Source organism: Spermophilus citellus (assembly GCF_964194105.1).
Source record: "Spermophilus citellus genome assembly, chromosome: 2".
Classification (NCBI taxonomy): domain Eukaryota; kingdom Metazoa; phylum Chordata; class Mammalia; order Rodentia; family Sciuridae; genus Spermophilus; species Spermophilus citellus.
Genome location: NC_138183.1, coordinates 38,503,105 through 38,525,154, shown reverse-complemented (window position 1 = coordinate 38,525,154; position 22,050 = coordinate 38,503,105). Strand labels below are relative to the sequence as shown.

The window sequence follows — 22,050 nt, the reverse complement described above, 5'->3', positions numbered from 1 at the left end:
TTGCTGAATGAATGGCCAGATGAATGAATGAGTGCAGCAAAGAAATCTTGTAAACGTCCTGGGGCAGAAGGACTCTGCAGTAAGCTCCTTTCACAGAGGATTTTCCAGTACTGGATCTAGCCCTGGGTGTAGTTCAGCCTGCTTCTCTGGAGTCCTGAGCCCCGCCCTCAAGTGGCTGGCAGGCCTCTCAGGTTGTCACGTGTAGGCTGCCGGCCAATGATCGGGACGCAGGGCGGGGCGGATAGAAATGGAAGGGAGAGTTGCGGCCCCACTGGCGTTCCTGAGGATCCCGGGGGTGGCCTCATGTCGCTCGGCGGAACCGATTCTGAGCAGCGCCGGCAGGCGTCAGAGGCGGACTCCGCCGCAGCTACCTTCCGGGCTAGCGGTAATTGTAGGGCTGCCCGGTCTCGCTGGGACGCAGAACCGAGTCCTCCTCTTCCTTAGGAAGCTCCCTTGCCCTGTAACTCAAGGTCCGTGGGGCCCACCCGGACTGAGAGAGAAGAGCTGTAGGGCATTTGGTGTTGGGAAGGTTCAGCCCAGGGTCTTTAGCACCTTCCTGAGCTGAACGGGGCCAGAGGACGCCCCAGAGTTTGGGCCTGCTGGTGGGTGAAGTTCAGGGGAGAGGGTTACAGAGCTTTGCTGACTGATCTTGACTGTTTGCCCCCAGAGCATCAGCATATTCGCTACAACCCGCTGCAGGATGAGTGGGTGCTGGTGTCAGCTCACCGCATGAAGCGGCCTTGGCAAGGGCAAGTGGAGCCGCAACTTCTGAAGACAGTGCCCCGCCATGACCCCCTAAACCCTCTGTGTCCCGGGGCCACACGAGCCAATGGAGAGGTAAACCTGTACAGCCCACACCCACAAAGTCAGCCAGCAGGGAGTAGTCACCCCTTAGAGCTGCCCTTCATCCACAGTGCAATGGACCTCCTCTGAGTCATATCCCACCAAGTCTTTTGGTTCCCTGGAGGGGTCTTCTCCATTCCTTGCACCCTGTGCTGCCCTTGAAGCCCACCAGGTGGTGTAATGGAGCAGTGAATGCTTCTAGCCCATCTTTGTCAGTAGGTGAATCCCCACTATGATGGCACTTTCCTGTTTGACAATGACTTCCCAGCTCTGCAGCCTGATGCTCCTGATCCAGGTATCCTGATTTTAATTACTGTTGGGGAGGAGGGAGGATAGACCTCTTGGAAAACTTTTGCTGCACAGATGTCCCTTTATTTTAGGACCCAGTGATCACCCTTTGTTCCAAGCAGGGGCTGCTCGAGGAGTTTGGTAACTATGGATTTCCCTTCTTACAGCCTTCAACCCAGGGTTGAAGACTAAGCCCTGTGGTTGGACCCTGCCCCTAGCACCCAAGCTCTGTCCTATGTTGTCCCTTTTCCCCTCACTGCCTAGTAAGGTCATGTGCTTCCACCCCTGGTCCGATGTGACACTGCCACTCATGTCAGTCCCTGAGATACGAGCTGTCATCGATGCATGGGCCTCAGTCACAGAAGAGCTGGGTGCCCAGTACCCTTGGGTACAGGTCTGTTTGTTTCCTGGATGGGCAGGGAGGGGGCAGTACAGGTTCAATTCAAGGGATTAGCATTTCCACAGGGTATAGGTTGGGAGGGAGTTGATATGATTTTTTTCTTTTTTCTTTTTTTTTTTTTTGCTATTAAATCTCCCTACCCCTACCCAATAGATCTTTGAAAACAAAGGAGCCATGATGGGATGTTCTAACCCCCACCCTCACTGCCAGGTAAATGTGTTATGTGCTCTAGTGGCTTTCGTGGCTGGATCCAAGCTAGCACTGTGGGAAGGGTAACTGGATAAAGGGATGAGACAAAGAAAATATGCTAGTGATATGGAGGTTTGGAAGTAAAGTATCTGCCTGCTCTTCTCTTGACAGGTGTGGGCCAGCAGTTTCCTGCCAGATATTGCCCAGCGTGAGGAGCGGTGTCAGCTGGCCTATCAAAGTCAGCATGGCGAGCCCCTTCTGATGGAGTATGGTCGCCAGGAGCTACTCAGGAAGGTGGGAGATTGCCAGGCCCTGTGTTCCCAGAGTCCTCAGCCTTCTTACCCCAAAAGAGATGTGTGTGAAGAATAGGATAGAAGGTAGCAAGAGACTTGATATAAGACACTAGTTGTGATCTAAAGGAAAGATGATAGTAGCTTAAGACTAGGGTGACAGTGGTAGAAGTGGTGAGAATCCATCAGATTCTTTTCTTTTGCTTCCCATACCTATTTACAGTTCCCACCTCATTTAGCATACCCACTTTGATAAATTCATCTCCATTCTATGTGCCCAGGAGCGTCTGGTCCTAACTAGTGAACACTGGTTAGTGCTGGTCCCCTTCTGGGCAGTGTGGCCCTTCCAGACACTATTGCTTCCCCGTCGGCATGTGAGGCGGCTGCCTGAGCTGACCCCAACTGAGCGTGATGGTGAGTCTCTCAGCTAGGATCCTGGGGCTGGGCATTGGATGGGGCTGGCTCTGGTAGGGCCAGTATCTGGTTCCCAGGCTAAGAGTCAGGTACTAATTCCAGATCTAGCCTCCATCATGAAGAAGCTCTTGACCAAGTATGACAACCTGTTTGAGACATCCTTTCCCTACTCCATGGGCTGGCATGGTGAGGCTTTTTATGTATATATCTAGCCCAACATTTCTGGACTCCCAGGTTCCAGTTCAGGGGGCTAAAATCCCTACCAGGTTTTGAAATACTTACTGGGGATTGTTCAGATCAGGGATACTTAACTGAGGGTGGAGCAGCAAGCTTGGCGAACTGTTGTCAGGTACTGTGCAGATCTCTGGTGAAAGATGCTGGGAGATGTAGTTTTCAGGTATTTGACCTGTTTTGGGGTAGAGGCTAGACTGAAGAACTGAGAAAGGGCTCTTACCACCATCTCTACCTCTTCTTCCTATCAGGGGCTCCTATAGGATCAGAGGCTGGTGCTGACTGGGACCACTGGCAGCTGCACGCTCATTACTACCCTCCACTCCTGCGCTCAGCTACTGTCCGGAAATTCATGGTTGGCTATGAAATGCTAGCCCAGGCTCAGAGGGACCTCACCCCTGAGCAGGTCAGGACTCTGGGGCATCCTGGATCCCCAGATCACATTTTCTCTTCCACTTTCCCAGGGCACTCTAACAATCATGACTCTGAAAACCCCTATTAAAACCTAGGTATTCCTAGGTACTCAGGAGCTGCTCAACTCTAACTTCTCTTGTGACTTCAGCAGTCTTGTCACCAGTCTCCCAGTCCCATAATCCCCAGTGTCTTCTGGGTGCTAAGAATTCCATCCTGCCATTCTGGCTGACCTTCACCCTCCCTGATTGTTCCTTATCTCCCTTCCAGGCTGCAGAGAGACTAAGGGCACTTCCTGAGGTACATTACTGCCTGGGGCAGAAGGACAGGGAGACAGCCGCCATCGCCTGACCATGCTGACCACAGAGCCTTGAATCCTTCTCCCTGAGGGAATTGGGTCCTGGAATTTGGAGATTAGTGTCAATAAAACTGTGCTCTCAAACTTTAATCACGTATTCTGACACCAGAGGAACTGTAACCTTCAGGGATCGGGTTAAAAGCCAAGGGTACAGTTCCAGCCACAACTTTTCCTTGCCTGCAGATGTGCAAAAACTTGATGCAAAAATTCTACCTCAAATCTCTGAACAAAATTAATATTCAGTATTGCATCTAGCCTGTAGATTTCTTTGTGGTATAAATGGCATTCCATCTTAGAAAACTGTTTATTTTTTTTTTATTTTTTTTTTTTAAATTTTTATTGGTTTTATGTTTTATTTTTATTTTCTTTATAGCTTTATTTTATTTATTTTTATGTGGTGCTGAGGATCGAACCCAGGGCCTCCCACACGCTAGGCGAGTGCTCTGCCACTGAGCCACAACTCCAGCCCAGAAAACTGTTTAAAGCTGGGTGGGGTGGCATATACCTCTACTCCTAGCTACTTGGGATCCTGAGGCAGGAGGATCCTGAGTTTGGGGCCAAACTGGGCAATTTAGTGAGACCTTGCCTTAAAATAAAAATAAAAAGGGTTAGGGATGTAGCTCAGTAGTAGAGCACTTAGCACTTGTCTAGCATGTGCAAGGTCCTGGATTCAATCTCAATCTCTAGTACTACCAAAGAAAGAAAGAAATAGTAAACTATTTCAAAAGCTTGTGTTCTTAGTTATATGGGTTCAATCTCAAATCTCTAGTACTACTAAAAAAAAAAAAAAAAAAAAAAAAAAGAAAGAAAGAAAGAAAAAACTATTTCAAAAGCTTGTGTTCTTAGTTGTGGCTAAGGCTTTGGGAAGGCCAGTGCTCCCTTCACCACCAAGCCTGGTGTTAGCTCACCAAGTCTGAGCCTGAGGATTTGGTGGGGAGAGGGTAAGCAGGAGCCTAGTCTCAGTGGTCAGTGGCCAGACCTTGGGCTTCTTGCCAGAACCCTGGCTTTGTGAGTGGCTATAATTTGGCTCTGCTCCAGCCCACAGGGGCTAAAGGGGTGGGTAGGGAGCATGTAGGTGGCTTTGTGTTTTGGCTTCTCTAGACTCTCACATACAGTATGGGCTGGCTCAATTCAGTTGCCTCTGTGCCCTGATCATTGCACAGGGTAGAAAACAGCTCTGGCAGAGAATGGGCAGCCAGAGTTAAGAGCCCCAAGGCCTAGAAGTGTTACCGCTATTTACTGATGACGAGTCCTTGCTTCCCCAATGTTGAAGTATAACACCAAGGCAAGTTTAGAATGGAAAGTAGAAGCTTTATTAAAGGACAGTAGAAAAGACTTCTCCCTGGAGGAAGAAGGGGACCCAAAAAGTGGAATCCTGGAAGGGCGAGGTCTTCCCCCTTTTATATCTAAGATCTTCTTTCAGTTTCCCGCATTCCTGTCCTTTGTTATCTTGCAGTGTCAGAATGTAGGTGGGAAGGCCCAAAGGGTGGGGGACCGGTGGGCTGAAGGAGTAATCTGGGCAGGAAGGGCTTTTGGATTAGCATCTCCATGTTTGCTGGGAGCTGCATCATTAACATTTCCTTGGATGGGCTCCAGGCCTTTGGGGACTTTAAGATTTCAATTCCCCCAAGTGCTGCTCTGGTTTCCTGGATTCCATTCTCAATAATGTCTTCCATTTTATTCATCTTACTCGATATTAGAACCGATTTACCTAACTACACTAGCTACCTATCTTTAAAATCTGGTTTCAGAAAGAGGGTACAGTTCTCAGAATGACCCTGGGTCTACCCCCACTGTTCTGGATCTTTCCCTGTCTAACAGTAGGAGAAGACTGATGCCACCTGGTAACCTCCAAATTTTAAGGTGAATGGAATAACCAGGATGGTTAGACTGCTGGGTCTTCACTCTTTTCCCAGGGGATCCTGAGTCTCTGGGCCCGGAAATCATGCTAAGGCTGAACAGTGATTGGACCTGGCCCAGAAGAACCTTGGCTGCCTGCCTTCCATTCCAGGATCTTTTTTTTTTTTTTTTTTTTCTGAAATCTTGGAGGGGAAGTGCTTGGGACTTGTGAGTGTTATCCTGGTCTGGAAGGAGATCAGACAGACACAGTACCCTTTTGAGCCTCCAGGGATTGGGGAGTAGATGAGAGTCCTATGTGGGTGGCTGGTTTCTTAAGGCATACCTAAAGACAGATACACATAGGCCTCTATTTTGGTTACATTTTGGAATCCTCTGGGGGAATTTTAAAAAATACTGGCATGTAGGTTCAACCTCCAGGATTCTTGTATGGGGTGGGGCGTGGCAGTGTTAAAATCACAACACCAGCAGAATTTGAAAACCACTGCTCTAAACAGCCCTCCTTCCTATCTTATCTGGAACTAGGGGCACCTTCAGCTTCTCCAGTCACCTGCCCAGTGGCTCCTGAGCCCTGAACCTGAGGCCTGCTCTGTGTACAGCCAGAAATGGGAAGGGCCTGAGCACTTTCAAACCTGCTGTCCAGGGGCGGACAGGCCTTTAACTCGAGACCCCAGCAACCCAGTTTCTAAGCCTCGGTCATCGGGATCCTCCTCCATCCCCGGGACGGGACAGGAAGTGTCCGGCCGAGGTGGGGGTGGAAGTGATTGGCAGTTGGAGGCTCCAATGGGCCGGGAGTCCCCCCTTATTTCACCTCTCTTCTTCCATTGGTGCCTGGGTGGAGCCGCCCCCACTGCGGGGGCCCCCGGGCGGGAGGGAGTAGAGGCCGGGGCAGAGGGCGAGGGCGCTGGCGGCGGCGGCCGCGGAAGGTGAGGCCTGGTGGGGTGGCGGGTGTAGACAATGAAGTCTTGCCAGGAGGGGCGGGGCAGGGTGGTGTGTAATCTAAAGTGCTGGGGCTTATCGACGGACTGTTAGTGTGTTTGTGTGACTCTGAGGCTATGTCTATGACAATGTCAGTGTGTGAAACTTCGCAACTAATTGACACTTGGTGCAACTGTCAGCTAATGTGACTGCGTGTGTCAGTGTGCATATAGCTGAGACTGCATGTGGTCGTGCAAGGGTGGGATTATGTGTATATCTGTCAATGTGCAGTTTGGGGTGAGATGGGCTGTGTGTTTGTGTGTAAGAGGGTCTGTGACCACATCAGGGAATGCATTTTGGGAAGGTCCCTGTGGGGTTTAAAACTACCAGGGCTGGGGCTGTAGCTCAGTGGCAGAGCACTTGCCTAGCATGTGTGAGGCACTGGGTTCGATCCTTAGCACCACATAAAAATAAACAAATAAAGGCAAGCTGTCCATCTACAACTACAAAAAAAAAAAAAAAAAAAAAAAAAAACTGCCAGTGTGAGAGTGGGTGGCTGTTTGTGTGTGCCAATGTGTGACTAGAGGAGCAAGAGTGAGACTTGTGACTATGTGTAGCTACATTGCATTTCCATAGAATTGATGTTCAACTTATCCTGCACCTTAGACAGACCCATTCCCAGCATACGTGGGTTCCTCTGCTTCCTTTGCTCAATTATCTGGGGGCCTGGGGGTGTAACTCAGTGGTAGAACATGTGGTCTAGCATATGTGAAGCCCTGGGTTCAATCCCCAACTGCTTGCCTCTCAACCAAAAGAGTTTTCATCACTGGTCTATTGCACCTTATTTTCTGTTTCCTTGTATTTCTTTTTCTCACCCTGTGACTATCTTTCTGGAAATAATTATCTCTGCAGTTTTGTTCCTCAGGTGTCTTGAATCTGCTTTTCCAGTTCTGTTGTTATGTGCTGTTTCTTAGTGTTTCTATGCCTGACTCATCTGTTCATCCTGTCCTTTCGATTACCTGGGGACTGTAATAGTGATGAGATGCTGATACCATTGGTAAAAGCTCCAGGGAGAGATGGCTTAAACTATGAAGAGTTGCACAGGGGCACAGTATACGTATGTGTATGTGGGTGTATAGATATGTGTAAATATGTCTGAGTCTGAGTAAGGATGTCTGAGTATATCAGTGTGACTGAATAACTATTTGTGAGTTTGAGGTTAAGTGTGGGTCTTGTATATCTGGCACCAAGGGACCAAAGGCATTTCCTGATGCTGAGGCCCAAAAGTTGAAGGGAAAGGTGAGAAATGGCTGGGACCTCCAGGGGAGGGGGAACTGAACTCTTTGGCCTTTCCCTTATATCCCTCAGCCTGGGGCCTTTCTTCTCTGGAAACACAGCCATCTATTCCCTAAGGAAACGTTTGCTGTGGAATGAAAAAGAGTGAGAGCATGAGCTTGTGTCTGTTTTTTTGTTTGATTGTGTCCATGTGTGTTTAAAGGATTGTCTTTTTGTTAACTATACCCAGTGATTCCATGCATCAATGTAGCTATGTGTGACTGGGTAAAAACAGGGATTTTCTCACTGACAGGGACATAAGCATAAGCAATTCTCCTCTCCTTGCTGGTCCTGGCTGCATCTGTGGCTTCCTTTCCAGTCTGGGGGTAGGCCTCTTCCCTTCCCAGGGCCTCGGTTGGGAGGGGAGGAGGGAAGAGGAGGGAGGAAGGAGGAGGAAGGAGGGGGCCTGGCTAGGGGTGGTTAAGCTTGGGCCCAAAGGGGGGCGGGGCAGGGAAAGAGGGAGGGGATGGTTCTGGGGTCCCAGAACTGAGTGGAGCAGAAGCTTGTGCTGTAGCTGGTAGAAGGACGCCCTGGAGGCCATGGACAGTCAGTTACTGGGATCAGCAAGGTAGGGCAGAGCTAAGCAGGGTAAATGTGGCTGGGGGGGGGGGGCAGGAGTGAGCCCATTCTATTCTGAAGGGGTCCTTGTTATTCCTCTCTGGCACTCTTGCCCAGGGCTTTCTCCCTATCTGCCTTTTCCTCATGGTTTTCTCCTCCTGTTCATCTGCCAACCTAGAACCCTGTCTTCTAGCACTGGCTACTCTCTCTGTACACTCCTTAGACTTCTTGATTTCCTAGTATTCCTTGTTGAGCCCCCATCACCGGCTGGTCCTCATCACTGAGTGATCTCTTGGTGTTGTACCCCCCTACCCTGCTGCCGGGCCCTGTCCCTGCAGGCTCCCAACTCCCTCCCCTCTCCGCCACCCTGTCTCCATCTCCATCTGCTGGCTCCTCGCCCGCCCCCAGCCTCTGGCAGCAGCCAGGGCATCTGGATCCGCTTAACTGCAGCCCTAGCCTGCACCCTAGGCCCATCCGGCTTCACAGGCTCAAGACCAACACGATTTCAAGCCAGGCCCAGCTGAATGGCCCAAGTAGCCAGAGCAAGAAGCCAGGCCCAGGCTTACAAGGTGTTAAACCCACCATCTTAGCCCCCCACTCCAGGGTGATAGGTTTGCCCCAGGTTAGTTACAGGCAGTGATTAGCTATGGACAGGTGGAATTGAATGCCAGAATTTCCAACAGCTGGATTGGAGGGGTTAATGGGAGTGGCTGAGCCAGGGCCAGCCCTTGGTGCCAGGGGTGGGCGCCAAGGGCAGTGTTGGGGGGTGGATGCTGGCACTGTCTGTTGCCTCCGGCTTTTGTTCTGGGCCCTAAGCCCAGTACTGAAATGGAGGGTGTGAGTGTGTGTGTGCATACGGCTATATGGTGAGAAAGGGGAGCACAGGTCAGACCTCTCAATAATTTCTGATAAGCTTACTCTACTTCGTGTTCAGTTTTTCTCCTAGGAAGCCCCAATTTTGAAGTGGAGAGGAAGAATGAGGTTTTAGCTTCCTATCTTAGGGATGGGGTACTCCTGACACTGTCTCTCTCTCCGCAGATGAGCAGCAGCTGCTCAGGGCTGAGCAAGGTCCTGGTGGCTGTGGCTACAGCCCTGGTGTCTGCTTCCTCCCTCTGCCCCCAGGCCTGGGGACCCCCAGGTGAGAAGAATGCTGTTCTGTGACCCCCAGCACTGACTTGGGACTTGCTACTCTCACTGTGGCCCCTTCCCATTCCTAACTTGTAACAATCAGGGTCATGTCTCTACTTTGACCTCTGATCTCTGTCAGATCATTACAAATGCTTTGACCCAAAGCTCCTTACCCTCTCATTCTCACAAAGTGAGGAAAAGTCTCACCTCAGAAATGCCCTCCACAGGGGTCCAGTATGGGCAGCCTGGCAGATCCGTGATGCTGTGTTGCCCTGGAGTGAGTGCTGGGTAAGTGTCCTCCCCACTTCTGCCCCACCCCGCCTGTTGATCTGACACTTTTTTTTTGGTGGTACTGGGGATTGAACCAAGGTCCTGTGCATAGTAGGCAAACACTTTACCACTTAGCTACACTTTCATTCCATTTAAAAATTTTATTTTGAGACAAAAATCTAAGTTGCTGAGGCTGACCTTGAACTTTCAATCCTCCTGTCTCAGTCTCCAGAGTGGCTGGGATGGTAGGCATGCAGCACCACACCTGGTTTATGACCCTTTCTTGACCCTGCTCAGTCCTCCTGTTCCCTCCCATCCTTGCCCCCTCTGACTGTAATCCTTACCTCTCTGTCCTCACCCTCTGTTATTCAAAAGGAAATGCAACCAACATATATTGAGCAAACCTACTAAGTGTCTGGTCTATTTTAGGCTCTGTGACACAGCATTGTATGAGCCAGGCAAGGAGCTTGCCCTCATAGAGTTTACATCCTAGTGGGGAAGACAGACAATAATCAAACAGGAGTCTTCCTAGGTAGCAACACTTGCAGGACAGAAAATTCAAAGAGCATCATTTAGAAGAGGATAACTGAGTGTTTATTTTTTATTGGTAATCAGGGAAGGTCTCTCAGAGAAGGTGACATTGAAGCTGATTTCTGCCTCTAGGAAGGAGGCAGCCTTGCACAATTTAGGGTAGAAGCATTCCTGGTGCAAAGGATGTGAGATGGGTATGAGCTCAATACTTCTAAGGAACATAAAGAAGAGCAATGTGGCTGGAGTGCAGTGAGTGGAGGGGAGGGAGGTAAAAGTTGGCAAAGGAAAAGAAGGCAAGGGCTGTGTCACAAGGGGCTTGGTAAGTCAGTGGCATTGTCTAACTTACACTTTAAATCTTTGTCATCACCTCATTTCACCTTTAGGACCCCAGTGTCCTGGTTTCGGGACGGAGACTCCAAGCTGTTCCAGGGACTCGATTCTGGGCTGGGGCACCAACTGGTCCTGGCGCAGGCAGACAGCACTGATGAGGGCACCTATATCTGCCAGACCCTGGATGGTGCACTTGCAGGCACAGTGATCCTGAAGCTGGGCTGTGAGTTAGGGAGGGTGGAAGTGCTAAGATGTGGAGTTTCTAAGGGAATCAGGACCTGAGCAAGCCCTCTAGGATAGGGAGGAGTAGGGGACTGCTTAGTCTCCAGATGTACCTTCTGTCTCTAGACCCCCCAGCCCGTCCTGTGGTCTCCTGCCAAGCAGCTGACTATGAAAATTTCTCCTGCACTTGGAGTCCCAGCCAGGTCAGCGGTTTACCCACCCGCTACCTCACCTCCTACAGGTGTGTGCATGGTCAGTCGTATGTGTATATGCACTTGGGTGTGCCAGCACAGTGTGGGGATGGAAAGCAGAGAGGGAGGTTTGAGGAAAGCCTCAGAGAGGGCAGAGGACCCTCTTTTCCTTCCTGACCTCAGGTGGTCCCCTCCCTACCAGGAAGAAGACAGTGCCAGGAACAGATGGCCAGAGGTAGGACATGAGGGAGAGGCTTGGGGCTCCAGCATGCATCCCACAATGGGCATTTCCAAAGCTCAAGATTATATTCTCCCTACTAGGGTGAGTCCATCTACAGGGCCCTGGCCATGCCCACAGGACCCCTTAGGAGCTGCTCGATGTGTGGTCCATGGGGCAGAGTTTTGGAGCCAGTACCGGATTAATGTGACTGAGGTGAACCCACTGGGTGCCAGCACACGCTTGCTGGATGTGAGCTTGCAGAATATCTGTGAGTACCTGCCTCTACACTTCTCCTCAGATCCCCACCAGGTAGACCCCAGACTAAGTTCCTCCACCCTCAGCTCCCAAATAATTCCCATATAGACTCCTTCCACATACAGATGGCCCCTTAGAGACCAAGAAGTCAAAAGGATCAGAGCCCAGAAGGCTTGATTACTTCTGCACACACTCTAAAGGCTGCTGCTATTTATTACTCATAGGTCTTTCCTGCCTAGCCTCAGAGCTGACCACCTACATCTAGGCCTTATGCTGAAACAGCTGAATCTAATGTCTTTCTTGCCCAAGGAAAGCCCCTGCTGGCCTCTCCTTTTGATCTGTCTGTGGAAGGTGGGCACTAAAACTCTGATAAGAATTTCAGCCAATTCATTTTCCTTGGATAGAAAGAAGAATTTCTTTTTTTTTTTTTTAATATTTTTTAGTTACAGATGAATGCAATATCTTTATTTTGTTTATTTATTTTTATGTGGTGCTGAGGATCGAACCCAGTGCCTCACATGTGCGAAGCAGGCGCTCTGCCACTGAGCCACAGCCCCAGCCCCAAGAATTTCTTTTTTATTCACTCAACAAACATTTCAAAACCCTACCTCCTGATCTCAGCTTATTTATTTATTTTTTTTTAATAAGGATGATAGACAGGGCCTGCCTGAGCCTCATGGATAATCAAGTTTAAGATTCCATCCTCCCCTCTTGAAAGCACCTGGCTAGGGTGCTGTTAATCACACATCTCAGGAAGTGGTATGAGAGGGATGGGTACCCGTTGCCTAATCTGACTTTGTGTATTATCACCCTCAGTGCGCCCTGACCCACCCCAGGGGTTGCGAGTGGAGTCAGTACCTGGTTACCCGAGACGTCTGCGTGCCAGCTGGACATACCCCACCTCCTGGCCCCGCCAGCCCCACTTCCTGCTCAAGTTCCGGTTGCAGTACCGTCCAGCACAGCATCCAGCCTGGTCCACGGTGAGGCTTGAATCTGTCTCTGGTTTTGTGATACTGTGCGTTCTGCATACCTTCCAGATGCTAGAATGTCCCTGAAGACCTGATGCCTCCCTGTACAAAGTTCTCCCTATAGGCCAGGTGTTGTGTTGGATGCTAGGGTTGAAGTTGGGATGACAGAGCCTCTGCCCCGCAGGGCTATAATTATGATGTAAACCTATCTATGGGACGACAGCAGTGATTTTTTCCAAGAACTTTTCTTAGAAGAGAAATACCTTGTACCCAGAGGCATATCCTCATACAAACACTCATACAAATCTGAGAATAGTAGTGAATTCCCACCTCTGAAGATATCAGAGATTGATGTCAGGTCTAGGGAGCAGCAGGATTGGATCATAACCCATTTTTTTTTTCAATTTTTAGTTGTTTATTAGGTCATAATTTTAAATCCAAAATTACCACACAAAAGGAACAATATTATGAAGCAGTAGAATATAAGATATATATAATATTTCAACATTTCCCACAGTACATCTTTTGATATATTCAGTGACATAAAATACAGACATCTATTTAGAAATGCAACTTTAATATTTTTTCTTTTTCTTATTAAAATAATACTAAAAATCCATAATTTTTATGGCATGAATTATTAAGGTCAGACATTTTTCATATATTTCTCTACCATTTGAATTTTACATTTTGATCTCTTATGAAACATATCAACCAGAAAATGAAGAAACTGTTGCTACATAAGACAACATACCCTTGAAACAGTGAGCAGCATAGACTGATGCTTAATTGAATCAATAGCAAGAACTCTTCCTCCTTCTTTGAATAAATTGCAATGTGGAACACACCTGTAATTTCAGCTACTTGGGAGATTGAGGCAGGAGAATCAAAAGTTTGAGCCCATTCTCTAACAACCTATCAAGAGCCTAAGCAACTTACTGAGACCCTGTTTCAATAAACAAATAAATAAATAAATGGTTGGGAGTATGGCTCAATGATTAATCACCACTGGGTGTAATTTGTGGGTAAAAAAAGGAAAAGAGAAAGAAACGAAAAGAAAAGAAAAGAAAAAGAAAAAGATTTGAACCCAATCCACTAAAATGCTTTTAAATTTTCTGAAAGTATACAAATTATATGTTGACATCTTTAGAATCATGACAGATGGAATTCTATTTATTTTAGAAAACTTTCACACAACTGTTTATGAAGTTACTGAAAACTCTTTAATATATATTTTATATATTCATTTTATGGGGTACATTGTGATAATTCAGTACATCTATATAAGTAGTAGTAATCAGATTATTGTAATAAGTATTTTCATCTCTTTAAATGTTAATAATCTTTATGTATTGTAAATTTATTTATTTATTTATTTTTAAATGGAACCCATTTCTTTTTTTTTTAATTTTGCTTTTATTTCTAGCAATGTTGATTTCTTTTTTTTTTTAAGAGAGAGTGAGAGAGGAGAGAGAGAGAGAGAGAGAGAAAGAGAGAATTTTTAATATTTATTTTTTAGTTCTCGGCGGACACAACATCTTTATTGGTATGTGGTGCTGAGGATCGAACCCGGGCCGCACGCATGCCAGGCGAGCGCGCTACTGCTTGAGCCACATCCCCAGCCCTTATTTATTTATTTGTTTGTTATTTATTGGTGCTAGGGTTAGAACTCAGTGGTACTTAGCCACTGAGCCAAACCTCTAGCCCTCTTTTGTTATTTTACTTAGAGACAGGGTTGCTGAGGCTGCCTTTGAACTCAAAATCTTCTTGCTTCAGTCTGTGTCAGTGGAGGATCATAACCCATTTTTAATGCTGTCTGCCAACTGATCACTGTGCTTCATGTTTTACATACATCATCACACTTAGGTATATTCATCCTCATTTCACAAATGAAGAAACTGAGGCAGAGAGGCCCAAAATTCACCCAGTAAGAGGTTTAGCAAAGATTTGAACCCAGACAGAATGATGCCACAGCCTATCTAGGTAATCACGACACACTACTGTCTTCCAAACACCAGGGGTAGACTCTTCCTCATCAGCTACCCTACATGAGGCCTGGACCCCCTCTATGAGGCTGATAGGACAGGACTGGGAGGAAGGGGAGCTCTTTTCAGACTGTGACTAGGTAAGCTCTGTGCTTATGACCTGGATAATGCACTGAGAAATCATTTTCTCCCCAGGTGGAGCCAGCTGGCTTGGAAGAGGTGATCACTGATGCTGTGGCTGGGCTGCCTCATGCGGTCCGAGTCAGTGCCCGGGATTTTTTGGATGCCGGTACCTGGAGTGCCTGGAGCCCTGAGGTCTGGGGGACTCCCAGTACTGGTGAGGGACAAAGTCAAAGAAAAGGGCAGAGGATCCACTCCAAGCATTTGTCAGCTGTATTGGTTCACTGAAGGCAGCCCAGTGACATACTCCTCACCCATGTAGGCACTGATTGAGATTTTTATCCCATTTCTCAGGCCCTGTGGCCTGCAGCTCTGCCTTAGTTTAAACCATGCCCCTGGTCTCCATCCATCTCTGTAGTTGCAGGCTCTACTTTTACAAACCAAGTCCCCCAAAGCTGGCCATGCCCTCTCAGGATCTGTCTCCTAAGTGTGACCCAAGTGGTACCCCTAAGTGCAACCCAAGGCCTGGCTCCTGCCCCCACTGTCTGTGCACATTTGTGGACATTTCTCAGGTCTCAATTTCCCTTAAGGGCCCCTGCCAAAAGAAGTACCTGATGAGAGCCAGCCACAAGTGCAGGTGGAGACAGTAGCTCATGTGGACAGCCCTGCTCTTCCAAGGCCCTCTCTACAGCCAGACCCGCGGCCGCTTGGTGAGTTTGGGTAGATGGACAAAGGTTGTAGAGGACAAAAAGTCCTGAGAAAAGGACATACCCCACCTGAGCTTGGTTGGGTTCACTCTCATAGTGGTATATGGTCCTCCCCTCAGATCACAGGGACCCCCTGGAGCAGGTGGCTATGCTAGTGTCTTTAGGAATCTTTTCTTTCCTGGGACTGGCAGCTGGGGCCCTAGCACTGGGGCTGTGGTAAGTGACTGTCATTGATTCCTCAGTCTAAATCTCCACAGATGATCTGATCCCCAGAGACCACATTCATCCCCAACCTTCATGCCTTACCATTTAATCTGGTTTTGGAACTATCTCTCCCCACTCTGACCTCCCACACCCCACTTCATGATTCTCACTGATTCCTCTCCTGACCCTTTACTAACAAACCCTTTTGGAGGAGACTGAGATGCCCCACCATGTCAGGGAGACAGCTGCCTTTTTGTGCCCAGGTTGAGGCTGAGACGGGGTGGGAAGGATGGACCCCAAAAGCCTGAGTTCTTGGCCCCAATGATTCCGGTGGACAAGCTTCCAGGTGAGTAGGACCTCCAAATGGTTTGGACTTGATGATGTATGCTCACATCTTGAGAGTGTTTGGTTTAAGAGCCAGATGAGCTGGTAATTTTAAGGGTGCCATAAATCTGAGTTGGATCTCCTCATTCTTCTAGGCTGGGGTTGGCCTTTTCATTCAAGTCTGTTGGCTCAGAAGTGGGTCTGCTCCCTCTCAGGGCACAGAGGATTCTAGATGTTCTCCCCTTCTCATTTTCAGGGTTAATACCTGAGTCTAATGATCAAAGCTGGGTAGCCATCCTTTTTCTTGGGATGTCTTAGATCAGTGCTTGGCCTCCTCACTCATTCTTTTTTTTTTTTTTAAAGATAGAGAGAATATTTTAATATTTATTTTTTAGTTTTCAGTGGACACAACATCTTTATTTTATTTTTATGTGGTGGTGAGGATCCAACCCAGCGCCCCGCACATGCCAGGCGAGCATGTTACCACTTGAACCACATCCCCAGCCCAACCCTCACTCATTCTTGATGTGCCTGGGTCTAAAGCTATTTTCTCATTTTTGGGTATTGGGACTCTCTGAATTGGGCTCCCATATTCCTTCTGAGTGCTGAGCTCAGAACTGGGCTCCGCTCATTCTCAGATGTCTAGACTAAGACCCAGTTCTGCTAGCTCTCCTGATTTACCTCCTGCTCTTTTAGGTGCTCCAAACCTGTAGAGGACCCAGAAGAACTTCAGCTGATTTCACCTATAAGTCTGTCTTGCTGGTTTGGATGAAGGGACAGATAGAACCAAGCAGGACTGTAGATCCCTTTGGACAGTGCTATCAGCTGGAAGTTCTATCTGGATCCCATTTCTTTGAAATAGTTTATTCCAAATGTGCCAGCTGAAAGGTGTCAGAACCTCTGACTTCATCCCAGAACTGGAGGTCCACCTGAGGAATGTGCCTGTCTGTGTCCATGTGTGACCATGTGTATGTGAAGTAGGGAGAATGTGTTCTCTGCATGTATGTATGTATATATGTATGTATGTGCCTGAAGAACGTGTGTGGGTCCTTGACTCTTGGCCTTGCCCCTTGCAGGGGCTATGAAGATGCAAAATAAAGAGAACGAGGAGGTTGCTCTATATCACACTCAGATCATTGTCTAATCTTGCTTTATTATTTTAGCTGTTGGGGATTCCAGCCCATTTTCCCTTGTAGCATCAGATTCAGGCAGGGAGCCTTTTCCCTGGGAACCTTTTCCCTTGGCGCTCAAACCACCGAGCCAGGCTGCGGTTCTGGGGATGGATGCAGACACTGCGTCGAGCCAGGTGAAGCCTGGGAAGGAAAAGATCCAAAGCTATGTCCATAGCTTGGGGATGAGGTTAGGGTCCATGGCTTAGGGATAAGAGTCAGATGTGGGGGCTGGGGATGTGGCTCAAGCGGTAGCACGCTCGCCTGGGATGCGTGTGGCCCGGGTTCGATCCTCAGCACCACATACCAACAAAGATGTTGTGTCCGCCGAGAACTAAAAGATAAATATTAAAAATTCTCTCTCTCTCTCTCTCCTCTCTCACTCTCTCTTTAACAAAAAAAAAAAAAAAAAAAAGTCAGATGTGAAAAACCAAGTTGGTATCAGATTTAGCAGTGGGGGATAAAGTTGGGATTGAGGTTAGAATCAGGGGTATCAAGGGTGGGGTCAGAACTCACACGAAAGCCTGGAGATGACAGTCCCCATCAGCCTCCTGCAGTTCCACCCGAATGACCTTCCTCAGTAGCTTTCTGGAGAGTGGCTGTCTGTAGAGCTGAGTACAGCAGGTAGTGCTGGGTGGCAGTAGCAATGCTATGGGACAACGGGTCCGTGTGTTTAGAAGGATCCAGACCCAGAACTGCTTCATTACATAGCTGAAGGATGGACTTCCTGGGCCCCTTCCCTTCAGTCCCTTCACCTAGATTCCCAGACTTCTATCCCAAGGTACGTACCTGCTCCAGGGTCTGGGCTTAGGAGCAACAATAGCAGCAGGAGGCTGCTGGTGGGCGAGAGCCACTTCATGCTGTTTAGCCTAGCCTAGACACTTTCCTCTCTCTCCTCCTCCTGTCCTACCTTTTATCTGAGTGTATTTTACCTGGGGCACCAGGTGAGTCAGAGACAGGTGAAGATGCAGTGCTTATCTTGTGACACTCCTGAGCTTTAAATTTTGGCCTGTAGACATAGACCCCTTCGTCTTCTAGTAATGCCATTTCCCATGGGCTCCTAAGCCTTGGTCAGAGAAGTAGGGCAGAGGGATAGTGCATGATGTGGGGACTGACATACAGTGACTAACGACAGCTAAGGGTCCACAGTAGCATGTAATGTGAGACATTCATACTCATATATCCATGGCCTCATTCACAGTCACACCTTACACCTTGGTCACTCAAATAAGCTCACAAAGTCACACTCATGATTGGACAGTCATAGACAAAATCATACAGCCCCAATTAAACTCAAATTCCCACTCCTATATAGTTGTGTTTCCATAATCATCCAATCACACTCACAATCATACTAGCACACACACATTCCGATGGGGGTGTTGTGGGTGGGGTGGGAGCAGAGAGCAGGCCAGCACTAACTTGCCTTCATCTCTGCCTCCCCACTTCCTGTTCTGGCATGTCTGTCTTATCAGAAGTTGATGGGCATGGGTCCCTAAAGAAGGCCCTTTGGGCTGAGGGAGGGATCTTGGCTGGGACCAGACACTTTCAGAGAAGCTGGGAGAAGGCCCTTTTGATAGTTTTGAGAGTACTCTGGGGATGCTGAATAGGGGCTGCTTTCCCCAGGAAGATGAGACAAGGAGGAAAAGTAAGGTGATGAGGAGGGGAGATAAAAACTCTTTGGTGCCGATGTCAAAACAGTGAAAGGCCCAAGAAATCTTACCTTCCTGGTTTTGCCTAGTTCTGTTGCAGGAATGTCAGCTTGTCAGTAGGGGTCTGGACTTCCAGACTCAGCCCCTGGCTTACTGGGAGACATCAGACTCGAAAACAAAATTACATCTCTTTTGTTCTATTTGAATTCCAGCCTCTTTCCACTGTGGGCCTAGAAAAACATTACCCGCTTGCCACCTGGCTCAGTAATACACACTTTTCCAACCCCTACACCTTCTGCCTCCCATCCTATCACTGTAGCCCCTACTGTATTTCCTTCCTATCCTTCTTTCCCAATCCCACACCTAGGCCTTCCTCCTCTCCTCCCTCCCCCCAAAGCAACACTCCTACCCTTCCTCATCTAGTGCTTTCCAGAATGCTGGCAACTACCTAGGGTAGGGCAGGGATGGGGACAGGCTGTTGGGTTAGTGGCCCAGGTCCTTGCAAAATGTCCCACTCACTTCTGATCTTGGGATTTCCACCCTCAAGTCTTGCACTGTATTTGAAACATAAAACTGAGTCATAACCCATTAACCCAGTTCTTATCTGGATGTTTCAGGGTGTTTTCTAGTCTTCTGATTTGGGGACAGTCATCCTCTAAGGGGTAGGTTTTTGCGATAGAGTCACACCTTCTCTGAGCACTGTTTCTGTTATAGGACTGCTTCAACAGGAAAGATGTCAGCTCCCAGAGTAGGGACTAGTTCCCCTTCAGGCTGAAAACCTGACCTCTCCTTCTGTCCAGGCTGAGGTGTGAAGGCCCCTCCCTGGAGTTTGTCTCAGGGCTCTTCAGGTATTCTGACAGTATCTTGGTGAGGTGTAGGCCCAGGACTTGACACAGCATTCCACATTTGAAGGGATCTCTGATGTAGACATTGTTAAGAATTAGCTTAAGAGCTTTGTTGCTTTCTTCAAAGAGATAACCTAGAGGTGACTCATCTTGAGTCTTTGGTACCAGAGACCTTAGGATCCCTCTCACTCCCAGTCTGGACTTGTGCCCCAAAGCTTGGGTGTAGCCACTGAAGAACTTCCGAGGAACTTCCCCAAGATCCCCGTCATCTTGTCATAAACCTTCTTCATCAGTTGGTTGCCTGTCATACACTTTGTGATCTTTCCTGGACTTGTCAATTCCAGAGAACTTTGGAAGGTAGAAAACAAATTCTAGGTGTACACCCGTCTCTCCCCTTTGGCTTTTCCAAAGATCAGGCCAAGTCTGCTGTCCGAAGGGGCAGCCCAGGCTGAGAGTCATTGGTCTCAGCTAGAAACTGGGCTATCTTTGTAACTTAATACCCTGGTGTCCTTTCTAATGTTGAGGTTAGTCCCTAACTAAAAGCAGGCTAACAAAGAAGTCCTCTGCTTTGGGAGTTAGTGGAGCCCAGGTTGATTTGAGCAACACAATAAAATGGGATGGCAGGGAGCAGTGGCCCTTGGACTTTACTAGGGAAGTATCAATAACAGCTAGGTGGGTTAATGCTAAGAATATCTAAAATTGGGATTAGCCTGGAGAAGCCAGGTTGGGGTACTAACTGTAGGAAAGGCCTCCAACCCACATCAGTCTCCTGAGGCAGGTTACATATAGAGGCAGCTTTTGTGAAGAGACAGCTTCTTAGGAATCTACCCCTCCTCTGTCAGCCTACTTCCTACAACCCTGGCTTAAAAGTGTTTTAGATTCATTCCCAGGAAGGGAAGATTCTTCAGATACCCAGCAAAATTCTGGCTAGGGGGAAGGTGGTGACCAAGAGATGGGGCTGTGGGAACATATCAGCATGGGGATGAGGTGGACAGGGAGATCAGGCCAGGATTATTTACTTCTCTCCATATAAGACTACTGACAGTGAAGGGAGTTTTTTTTTTTGTTTTGTTTTGTTTTTTCTTTTTTGGTGGTGGGGGCACAGGAAAGCAATCACTTTTGATAGTAACAGGAAGCCTGACTTGATAGGGGCCCCTTAGGCATGGGGGCGGGGAGGGGGGTTGATATGGAAAAGCACCCCACCAGGGAGGAAGATCCTGTCGGTATGTAAATAGGTGTGGAGAGGGGCTCCCAGTCCGAAAGATGGCATCGAATGATGGCAGCGGCGGCAGAGTCAGGAAGGCAGTATGGTGGGCTTCGCTTTAAATTTTTAATGCACCGGCTGTCTGGGCAGCGGTGGCAGGGGTGCGGCAGAGGAGGCCACGACCTGAGCGATGGGGAGCAGGGCCCAGGCCGCTCGACAGACAGCTCATCAGGCCCCGCAGAGGCTCCAGCTTCTGCTCTCGGGGGTGCGCAGAGCTGTAGGGCAACCCGATACTGGCATGAGGTGCGGCGGCGGCGCCCAGATTCCCACTCCCCCATCCGTCCTCCGAGACTGTCTCGTCCATGCCCCTGGCGGACCCTCGGGATCGCAGCCCTCACCTCCGCTCCCTGCGCCACATTCGCAGCCAGGGGAAAAAGTAGAAACAGCCCCAGTAGATCCTGTAGAAAGAAGGCAGAACCGGGCCGGGCGGGGCGGGGCTGACCCCTCAGACTCCGCCCCCGGACGCCTCGATCTCGAGGGAGGCTCCGCCCCCACAAAGGCGGTTCCATTTGTGGCCTACGCCCCTTACGGCCCCGCCCCCCGCCCCCGAGAACGCGCACCCTCCCCCACCCGGAGCCGCCTGATTCCTCCTCCGCAGAACCCCGCCTCCACTCACTCCTCCTCCGCCTCCAGCGCCACCTCGTATCTCCTCAATCCCGACATGTCCTGGGTTCCGAACGTCTCCTGGGGAGAGGCATGATTGGATCAAATATTCCCTAGCCCCAGGTCCCCTTCTCCGTCGTTCTTGGGAAGAGTCTGATTAAATCGCAGGTAATCTGAAGTAGGTGCCCCGGAAGACAATTGCCACATCGGGACAGGGTGGGATTAAAGATTTGGGAGACACCAGAAGTTAAGGCTTTAAGAGGACAATTAACTCGGGGGTCTGGGACATGTAGAGGGTCAAGGCAAGGGGTTTGGCGATTATGGGGCTGGGAGATTTGGGGACCTTGGGTGAGGGTTTCCAAGGGCTAGGGTCACCTGGAGGGGGGCTGAGGGGTCGGCGCAGCCTAAACTCCCGCCCTCCCTAGCTCCACCCCGGAAACGGACCGTTACCATTACGTCACAGGGACGCTTTTCCACACTAGGGGTGGGGCTTGCCTATCACCCGGAAGGGGCGGAACCAGAATTTCTCTCAGAGAAGGCGGAATCAATATGTTACATTCTGAGGTGGAGTTAGGATCTGTCATTAAAGGGAGGAATTGAGGATTTTTTTTTTTTTTAAATGCGGGGCATAGAATCCTCTTACAGGGATGTCGTCAGATTTTGGAGTTACAGTCCGGGAGGCTGAGGCTTTAGCATCTGGCAGTAATGAAACAGCTTTGGGAATCTGTCCAACAGTTTTCCCAGTCCCCACTACCCCTCCCTGACTTCTGCCATGCCAGTTGCCTTTCTTGCCTACCCTGTTCCCCTTCCTTGGGTGATCCTAGCCTGAGAAGGAATGGGTTCCCTATAGAACCCAGTCTAGAGCAGGCTAGGCTGTGTGTGGAAACATATCTGAGTGGTCTTGGCCAAGTCACTTAATGGCCAGATAGATGTACCCCTTCCTCTCTTGAGGTGAGACTGATCTTCCTGT

At 48.9% G+C, this 22,050-nt stretch overlaps 4 protein-coding genes across 13 annotated transcripts; 2 read left to right on the top strand and 2 right to left on the bottom strand.

The window, feature by feature from the left end:
* Window positions 1-208: 208 nt before the first annotated feature.
* GALT (galactose-1-phosphate uridylyltransferase) lies at window positions 209-3,514 on the top strand. Of its 4 annotated transcripts, none has more exons than XM_081262204.1 (11): window positions 209-470; window positions 668-837; window positions 1,063-1,138; window positions 1,224-1,272; window positions 1,396-1,525; window positions 1,685-1,741; window positions 1,892-2,014; window positions 2,292-2,424; window positions 2,527-2,610; window positions 2,907-3,061; window positions 3,337-3,514. In XM_081262204.1, exons 1-11 carry the CDS (start codon window positions 248-250, stop codon window positions 3,415-3,417), a joined length of 1,281 nt encoding a protein of 426 aa, XP_081118330.1. In that variant the 5' UTR covers window positions 209-247; the 3' UTR covers window positions 3,418-3,514. The 4 variants fall into 4 exon arrangements, with proteins under 4 accessions (XP_081118330.1, XP_081118332.1, XP_081118331.1 ...); XM_081262205.1 differs by having other exon boundaries at window positions 218-385; XM_081262206.1 differs by lacking the exon at window positions 2,527-2,610 and having other exon boundaries at window positions 210-470.
* Window positions 3,515-6,057: 2,543 nt separating this feature from the next.
* IL11RA (interleukin 11 receptor subunit alpha) lies at window positions 6,058-16,674 on the top strand. Of its 6 annotated transcripts, none has more exons than XM_081280104.1 (13): window positions 6,058-6,207; window positions 9,131-9,230; window positions 9,448-9,508; window positions 10,405-10,574; window positions 10,700-10,814; window positions 10,967-10,999; window positions 11,086-11,252; window positions 12,056-12,219; window positions 14,388-14,481; window positions 14,903-15,022; window positions 15,139-15,235; window positions 15,487-15,569; window positions 16,244-16,674. In XM_081280104.1, the coding sequence occupies exons 2-13, from the start codon at window positions 9,131-9,133 to the stop codon at window positions 16,258-16,260; spliced, it is 1,221 nt and encodes a 406-aa protein (XP_081136230.1). In that variant the 5' UTR covers window positions 6,058-6,207; the 3' UTR covers window positions 16,261-16,674. The 6 variants fall into 6 exon arrangements, 4 of the variants coding, with proteins under 4 accessions (XP_081136230.1, XP_081136231.1, XP_081136228.1 ...); XM_081280102.1 differs by having other exon boundaries at window positions 6,059-6,207; window positions 14,388-14,529; XM_081280103.1 differs by lacking the exon at window positions 6,058-6,207 and adding an exon at window positions 7,993-8,102 and having other exon boundaries at window positions 14,388-14,529.
* Window positions 16,675-16,691: 17 nt separating this feature from the next.
* Window positions 16,692-18,431, bottom strand: CCL27 (C-C motif chemokine ligand 27). Its single transcript, XM_081280108.1, is given in 4 exon segments — window positions 16,692-16,776; window positions 16,779-16,860; window positions 17,233-17,365; window positions 17,506-18,431. Coding segments are annotated over 4 exon segments (360 nt in total). The 5' UTR covers window positions 17,576-18,431; the 3' UTR covers window positions 16,692-16,701.
* A 2,092-nt stretch (window positions 18,432-20,523) lies between these two features.
* LOC308641440 (uncharacterized protein) lies at window positions 20,524-21,510 on the bottom strand. 2 transcript variants are annotated; one of them, XM_081280106.1, is made up of 4 exons: window positions 21,456-21,510; window positions 21,094-21,161; window positions 20,816-20,875; window positions 20,524-20,692 (listed from the first exon to the last, which is right to left on the bottom strand). In XM_081280106.1, the coding sequence occupies exons 2-4, from the start codon at window positions 21,138-21,140 to the stop codon at window positions 20,536-20,538; spliced, it is 264 nt and encodes an 87-aa protein (XP_081136232.1). In that variant the 5' UTR covers window positions 21,141-21,161; window positions 21,456-21,510; the 3' UTR covers window positions 20,524-20,535. The 2 variants fall into 2 exon arrangements, with proteins under 2 accessions (XP_081136232.1, XP_081136233.1); XM_081280107.1 differs by having other exon boundaries at window positions 21,424-21,494.
* Between the last annotated feature and the right edge of the window lie 540 nt (window positions 21,511-22,050).

Excerpts from the sequence above, each read along its gene's own strand:
- GALT (XM_081262204.1), top strand. The coding sequence starts at position 248 with ATGGAAGGGAGAGTTGCGGCCCCACTGGCGTTCCTGAGGATCCCGGGG. Across the intron at positions 838-1,062 it reads CCACACGAGCCAATGGAGAG|GTGAATCCCCACTATGATGG; the intron begins GTAAACCTGTAC and ends CTTTGTCAGTAG. Across the intron at positions 1,742-1,891 it reads ACCCCCACCCTCACTGCCAG|GTGTGGGCCAGCAGTTTCCT; the intron begins GTAAATGTGTTA and ends TTCTCTTGACAG.
- IL11RA (XM_081280102.1), top strand. The coding sequence starts at position 9,131 with ATGAGCAGCAGCTGCTCAGGGCTGAGCAAGGTCCTGGTGGCTGTGGCT. Across the intron at positions 9,509-10,404 it reads TGCCCTGGAGTGAGTGCTGG|GACCCCAGTGTCCTGGTTTC; the intron begins GTAAGTGTCCTC and ends TTTCACCTTTAG. Across the intron at positions 15,023-15,138 it reads GCCAGACCCGCGGCCGCTTG|ATCACAGGGACCCCCTGGAG; the intron begins GTGAGTTTGGGT and ends TCCTCCCCTCAG.
- LOC308641440 (XM_081280106.1), bottom strand. The coding sequence starts at position 21,140 with ATGTCGGGATTGAGGAGATACGAGGTGGCGCTGGAGGCGGAGGAGGA. Across the intron at positions 20,876-21,093 it reads GCGCTGGAGGCGGAGGAGGA|GATCTACTGGGGCTGTTTCT; the intron begins GTGAGTGGAGGC and ends TTCTTTCTACAG. Across the intron at positions 20,693-20,815 it reads ATGTGGCGCAGGGAGCGGAG|CTCTGCGCACCCCCGAGAGC; the intron begins GTGAGGGCTGCG and ends GTTGCCCTACAG.